At 40.5% G+C, this 7373-nt stretch overlaps 2 protein-coding genes across 2 annotated transcripts in view; both read left to right on the top strand.

Annotated features, from left to right (window-relative positions):
• prom1b (prominin 1 b) overlaps nt 1-1178 on the top strand; it is a 10563-nt gene extending 9385 nt beyond the window's left edge. The window contains exons 20-22 of the mRNA XM_020591853.1: nt 192-281; nt 564-679; nt 887-1178. Of these exons, the coding sequence (XP_020447509.1) occupies nt 192-281; nt 564-679; nt 887-917 (237 nt within the window). The 3' untranslated portion in view covers nt 918-1178. The remainder of the gene's footprint in view (nt 1-191; nt 282-563; nt 680-886) is intronic.
• A 3354-nt stretch (nt 1179-4532) lies between these two features.
• fgfbp2b (fibroblast growth factor binding protein 2b) lies at nt 4533-6578 on the top strand. The gene is made up of 2 exons (XM_020591849.1): nt 4533-6030; nt 6433-6578. The coding sequence occupies exon 1, from the start codon at nt 5273-5275 to the stop codon at nt 6011-6013; it is 741 nt and encodes a 246-aa protein (XP_020447505.1). The 5' UTR covers nt 4533-5272; the 3' UTR covers nt 6014-6030; nt 6433-6578.
• Nucleotides 6579-7373: the final 795 nt, after the last annotated feature.

Here is a 7373-nt window from a genome sequence, read left to right as displayed (position 1 = left end):
TTTGCAGTCATATAAGTTATGTTTCAGCAAATTGCTGAAGCTTTAGAGATTTCCTGATTGTAACCAGACTTTCTACAGTCCAAGAAGCCACACAGAGATCAGGAACTGAAACTTTGTTCCTCATTCATACCCTCACTTTAATCTGTTTTCTATGTTTTTATGTATATAAAGTGTGTGTATTTTCCCCGCAGTTGACTGCAGAGGTGGCCCAGTGTAAACCCATCAGTAACATTGTAGACAGCGTGGAGATTGTAGCATGCAGCTTCATAGTGGATTCAGTGGTAAGACATCTGTTTGTCTGTGGCTGCTAACGTGTACTAATCTAATTCACAGTTGTTGTGCAGTACATGTTCGTTACATGCATCTGGTTTTCATCTTGAAATACAAACATGTCTTTGAGGGTTTGAGGGAGCTCTGGGTTTTGGGAGTCTCTGACAAGAGCTCAAAAGAGCTTTGGACTGTGGTCAATATTAAGCTAGTTAATTAGTTCATTAACAAGTTAGTTCATTTCCGAGGGTCGACTTGATAAAATGTGAAACATTACTGGTAAATTTATTTTCCAGAACACATTCTGGTTTGGTCTGGGAGGCTGCTGTATCCTTCTGATCCCCAGTATCCTCTTTTCTGTCAAACTGGCCAAGTATTACAGAAGGATGGACACGGAGGACGTCTTTGAAGAGTGAGTCCCAACAGCATACGTACACAGTTTGTACATGCACCATAGCCACAGACAGATCATTCCTCTGTGTTATTCCAAGCTTTTGAAATCAGTAGTAGTAGATCAAAATGAAATTAATCAATCCCTCTCTTCTCTCATTGTCTGTTATTTCTTTTTCATGGCCTATGATTCTCATATTTTCCCCTCATGTTATTTCCATCTCTCCAGTTCCTCTTACCTGTGGCTCATTGCACTTTGATGTTTGTCTGCTGTTCACGCATCCTTTTGTTCTCTTTCACATGCCAGTTCTTTTTTGGGATGAGATTTTTCCACTCTGGATCTTTCTCCTCATTTTTTTTCACCATAAATCACGAGCATAACCTTTCCTTGAATGGATTCTTGTTTCATCATCTTACCTCACGTCACGTCGAGAGTGACACTGTTTGAGTGTCACTCCATCCTTGTTGCTTTCTCCGGTGTCTTCTTGATCTCTTTCTCACCTGTCTTCCCTCGCTCTTATGTTGCAGTATGGGTAATACAGGTAATCATGGTGAACAAGTGTGCAGTATCCATGGAGACTTCACTGTGGTCAGGTATGAGCCGTGCTCACCTCTGCTAGCTTGCATGCTGTGGTGTTATTTGGTGGAGGGATATTTTTGTCTGCATGACTGAGCGTCTGCAGACAGGACAAAGTGTGCTACATGAGGTTTTTCCACAAATCTTACAGGATTCCCCATATTTATGAATGCATATATTTGTGTGTACATGTAGCTCCCCTTATTGCAATGCTCTTACTTGGTTCCCCCGGGCCTCTGCTCCCCCGAGCTACACTGACTGGTGACCCAAAGGAACGAGCTCCTGGTTGAGGAGGTAATGATTATTAGTTATCTCCATCCACTAATCCACTTCTGCCTGAAGTAACCATCTAACAAGCACCAGCCACTGAATCATCACTTGTCTCACATCAGTGTTTTATCTATTCCTCTTCCTCTTCATCCATCACCGTTGTCTATTAACTGCCCACATTCATTCAAGTGTGTGATTTAAACTCAAAGCATCTTTTCCATCTGACACTGTCTACAATGATGTGACTGACCATTTTTTGATTGTCCTTGTGTACGTTTGGAAACATCCTGTAGGGAGAGCAGCAAATTTGTGGTAATGAAGTGTTAACTCGTATGCTTCACGTGCAACAACAAAGTTTAATTAGGTATAAAACATTCCCACAGAGAAATCATAAATGCCCTTTTTAAGATGATGTGTTTCATGTAATGACTGATGCAAATTTTCACATTAGTTAGCGCTCAGCATTTCTACTTGTTGGAATATCCCATTATCCTGATGTTTTTGCTAGATTTTCAGAAAATGTTTGACAAAAAAAAAAAACTAAATTGTGCAGACAGTTGTATTAAAGTGTACTGTAGATGACACAAGCTTGTGAGATTTAATGTATTATAAAAAGTTCAAAAAGAGTCTGATACCACTTAGTTTTTTTGCCTTAAGCTCTAAATAACACACGGAATTTTCTAAAACTCTCCAAGACTGTTGGTCATAAGGTGTTGATGAACCCATAGTTGACTTTTCCCATTGTCTCTTTTTCAGCGGACAAGACAACTGGAACTGAGCTTTCTCTTGTAGTAGGTCCTGCTCTGATATGTTTCTCTAATAAATAAATGCAAAATGAATACACACTGCATTACAAACTGTAGGTTATTGCAGAAATGGCTTCTCTTCCTTTCCAGGATCACTGGACTTTCCAGCTTTTCCACTAAGATCATGTAGCTTTTCCAAGGACAAAAGGGAAGGATGACCATCATTAGAAACAGTGTGGTGAGGGGGTCCCACCCCCCAGTACCTTGTCAAGCCATTTGACAGCGACATCTGATGCTAGCCAGCTGTAATTTATCTCTCACACCCACCAGCACCACAGCAGTTTCATACTCAACATTAGCAGAGAAATGTTCCTGCATAAGTAGCTTTACCTGTAGAGAAGGAATTTGAAATTACATTATCAGTTTTAACATGGTGAAACAAGTGTCATTTTTTACACTTTCAACATTTTGGAAGTTTTCTACATTTTTGTTAATGTTTGTTTTCTAACATTTATGTAGTTTTGTGAATATTTGTAATATATAGCTTGCATAATTTGGCTCGACGGGTTTCACTAACCGGGTTAATTTTCATGGAATAGTTAGATGCACTTATTTGCTTTCTTGTTGAGAGTTAGCTGAGAAGGTTGATACCACTCTCGTGTTCATATTTATGTTAAATGGCAGCAGTGTGTTAGCATATTTTTAAAGATAAAGCCATGCTTGAAGCTGTGCTTTGAGCTACTAAAAAAAGTGGCATTTATGGTGAGGATACAAATCTGCAAATAAATCAACAGTATGGTAAGTGTCTTTGTTTTCTTCCATAAACACATGATTCATGAACTGGATATAACCACTGTTCTCTGACTCACTCATACCGACACACACACTAAAGCAAAAATACACACGCATTAACAACATTCTGGAAGCTTGTTTGGGTTTTCAAAGATTATAATTCACTCCAAATAATTTTTAAAATGTGCTTTAATGCTTGTTAAAACTTATCATAAGCTCTGTGAAAAAGAATACAATTGATCATAAAAACCAAACCAGGCTTGATCATATATGTGAAGCAAGCATTCGGATGAGTCCATCCCAAAATGGCTGCAACACACAATGCACTCACATGTTACATATACAGAGCTGAATACATGCACACAGGACTGTTGTGGGGGGTTGACAGGTTTGCAGGGAGTTGTGGGGAGTTGGCAGCAGTTTTGTAACGCTGTTGCATCCTATCTAACTTAATTTAGACAACATTCAGAGAACATACACACAATACCACACAATCTTCACGTTTACTTTGCAATCCTCGGGTTTCATATAAGGGAACCTTTTCTCTTCCCCACCAGACCGATGGCTATAAAAATAAAACTCAAAATGTGTCTGTTTACGTTCTTAACTCCAGTGACAAAACTGCAAAGAGGCTTTTCAGATGCCAAAAGTAAGTTTATTACATGTTATATGTGATAAAGTGAATAAAAATGTGGACATTTCAGTCAAAAGTCATGGTCAGCACAACTTAGACCCAGTAAATCAAATAGACATAACCCTATCAATAAGGACCAATCAGGACAAAGATCAAACTATTTAGAATCTAAATGGCTATTTTACTTGAAAACACTTAGCCTTGTTTTTTGTAACAGCTTGTTGACATCCTCTTGATGACTTGTGTTTTCTCTCCCTCTCTTTTTAGGTCTATTGATGTATATTTTTTAGATCTCGGTGTATGTGAGTGCATATTGGGTCTACAGCTTGTGTATCAGTGTTGATATTCTGCTCTTCATGCAGGTTGTGTGATCAGACCTTAATGTCTAATGAGTTCATGTGGAACACCTTGTGGTCTTGGCTTCCTTTGTCTTGATTGGTCCGTACTGAGAGCCTGAGTGTTTACTTATGTGTGTAGAATTATTTGCCTCAACCTTTCATTAATATATGAAATTATGATATGAATGAATTCCGTCTGCCACAAACTGATATAAGCCAGATCCAGATAGGCATGTGCCCTATTTCTGGTTTTTAGAAGACGTTAACCAACTTAAACATGTCACAAGTTTAAAAAAGTTCCAGTTTTAAATTGTCTGTACACCAGAATATTTGAAGGAATAATCATTTCACAGTTGTGCCAATAAAGATCAGGTCTTGCAGATAAGTGAGATGTAATCTACTGAATGATTCAGAGCCAAGCCTTTTTTTTAAATATGCATTTAAGTTTCTCATTTTGATATTTTAATCTAATCAATCAGGCTGAAACATAATATTCTCAAATGCTGAGTGAACTATTAAAGACTTTTATTTTAATTGCCTCATTCTATCAAATGAAACTATTCTTGTTGTGCATCAATTTATATAATTTGTCTAATATGCAGCCTGACATAATTTGGCCTCTTTGGAAGCTTTGTGATCGCTGCCAGAACTCAAAATAAAGTTCTGTGCATTTGAACAAAGCTTGGCTACACAGCATGAATTTTAAAAATGATCTACCCATGGTTCTATTGGCAGAACAGTCTCTACAAACATGATGAGGTTTTTATTTTAACAGGGCCACATATCAGCTTTTAACTCTTTAGCAAGTAACTTCAGCTGTAGTTTGACTCTACACCTCCAGTCCTCTCCAGTCCTCTCTTCCTCTCCCACTCATCAGTAGTCAAAGAACCTCCTGTGTGAGATTGTATAATGACTCACAGCTCTTTTCCATAATGTTTGGTTTCATGTGTGTACCCTCCTTCAGGCTTCTCTTACTCTTTTCTGTGAACTTTTCCTCCTGAGCTCCCACAGAATACTTCCCCTCTCCCCTCTTCCTCCCTCTGTTTACGTTCTCCCGCTGACCCCATCCATCACTTTATTAGTTTTGAACATACCACACAGGTCTCATTTGGCCACTGTGTGTGATGTGAGGGAGGGGTTAGTGCTGGGGGAGGAGCACCAGCCACCTGCATAATACCTTCTTTGTGAGCTTCAGCCTTATAAAGTCACACTTGGATGCTTTGTACCCTTGCACACTGTAAACTGGACTGGTACTTACATGTCATCCTGTACCCACATCCATCCATCGCTAATACACCTTACCATGACAGCCAGGATGGGAGTGTTGCTGCTGGTCATGGCGGTGACTGTTTGCGTGTCAAACGCTCAGGCCACCAACAGCAGCATCGTCAACAAGCAGCAACAGAAACAACAACGCAGCATCTGGGATGAGCCCATCAAATTCAGCACCAAGACCAAGGACTCCTGTTCCATGGTAGTGTCTGGAGCTGGGGACTATACTCGCTTGCGTGTCTCCTGCAAAGGTCCAAGCCGGGGCCAGACCCCAGGAAGCTCCTACTACTGTGATTTCCAGGGGAAACCCACCCTTTGCCGTGCCTACAACCTCAACCCTCGCCACTACTTCACCCAGATGATGTGGGAGCTGAGGAAGCTGAGCCACGCCTGCCAGGGAACCAAAGTCTACCGCCCACACATGTGTAAGAAATATTCCGATGAGGCCCAGATGACCTTCCTGGCTTCCTGGCCCAAGATCACCATGCTTAAACCCTCCAAACCTGTGCAGGTGACATACAAACTAGCGGTGCCTGCCCAAACCAAAGCAATCAAACCCCAGCCAGGCAAAGCCCCCCAGGCCAGGACAACTACTCCCAAACCTGTGAAGACCACTAATCATCCTACAGAGCAGCCTGAATCCAGAGCTTCTAAACTCGCCTCTGAGTACTGCTGGAAAAAACTCCATGGCATCTGCACCTACTTCATCAGCTGGTTCCAAAACTGACAGTACTGCAGATGCAGGTGAGTGACGAATGAAGAAGAGAAAAGGGCAAGAGGGATGTTTACAGAGAAAGATTAGCAAGAGTACACTGAAAAAGTTACATTACGCATGGATGGAAATGTTAGTGGTTGTTTTGGTTGATGAATTAAACAGAATCCTTAGAAAATCAGAAAACATTAAAGGGATAAATTGCAATAAAGGAAAAGGTAGATTGAATGTTACTCACATACTTGGCACAGTTATTTTAAGGGACACACTGTCAGTAACATCAACTGCAAGTTAAGGTCAGTCTCTGTGCAGCCTCTTCATCCACAAACTTTAGCTCACACAATTAAAACTCCCTTTGCTTTTGCTGTTTCAGTTAGGAAACACCAACAACTGTCCCAGTCAGAACTCTTCTCATCTGTCTTTGTTCTATCCAGGATCAGTGTGGGAGCCTCTGGGGTCAAATCGTCGCATTGTGAGGTCCGACTCCCTCACTGCAGCATCTTACATGCTGAGCGGCTGACTGCTTGTGCTGTTATGTGGTTTATATGTCATATTTAAATCTGTAAAATACACAAGTCAAATGGAAAAGATGGCATGTGATTGTGTTTGTATATGATGTAAAATTCCTTTCTCATGTCACAGACATATTTTAACATTTATTCCAGGAAAGAAAATGTAAAGATAAAGAGAATAAAGTCCAAATGGTGGCCTCTTTGCTGCATCTGTGTTGCTCTATTTCTTCTTCAGAGCTGAAACAAGCAACACGTTATATCAGCCATTGAATCAAAGGAGTTCTTGTTTCTTTTTGCCGTTGGCTGTAACAACATGTCTGCTGCCTGGCTGAGGAAGCTGTTTACCTATAGACATGGTGAGAGTAAAGATAATATTACATCTCAGCCACAGAAGGCGTCTGAGCAGAGCTAAACGGTTCTTTGTATGACCTGATGAATCAAGTCTTAAGAGTCGCCATGTGCAGGAACAGAGGAGACAGAGGAGGTCTGTGTGGAGGCTAAAGTGGAAACAAATGTGGCTGCAGCACAGGCGTTGTAAACACACACTCACTCATGTTTTGGATGAAGATGGAAGCTGCAGAATCACCCCAGTTGATCTGGCATTACAGACTCATGCTGTGCAGCCAAATGTTGTTCAAATACACAGAACTATATTTCAAATTATAGTGGTGATCCCAGAGTTCTCAAAGATCCCAGAAATGCTGGGGGTTTGCATAAATGGATGCACCGGACATCTAGAGGATTTTCCATTTGACAGCATGCAACAGTGGTATTAAAAAAACATGGCATTTTGTGTTTGAATATGTCACTCACTGTAAAAATCATATAGCTTCAAAGGAAATTCAGAATGTCACAACATAGAA

The sequence above is a fragment of the Monopterus albus genome, unplaced genomic scaffold, assembly GCF_001952655.1.
Source record: "Monopterus albus unplaced genomic scaffold, M_albus_1.0 scaffold15.1, whole genome shotgun sequence".
NCBI lineage: Eukaryota > Metazoa > Chordata > Actinopteri > Synbranchiformes > Synbranchidae > Monopterus > Monopterus albus.
The sequence above is the reverse complement of the archived record's forward strand: the minus strand, read 5'-3'. Positions and strand labels throughout refer to the sequence as shown.

Coding starts and splice junctions, on each gene's coding strand:
- fgfbp2b (XM_020591849.1), top strand. CDS start 5,273: ATGTCATCCTGTACCCACATCCATCCATCGCTAATACACCTTACCATG.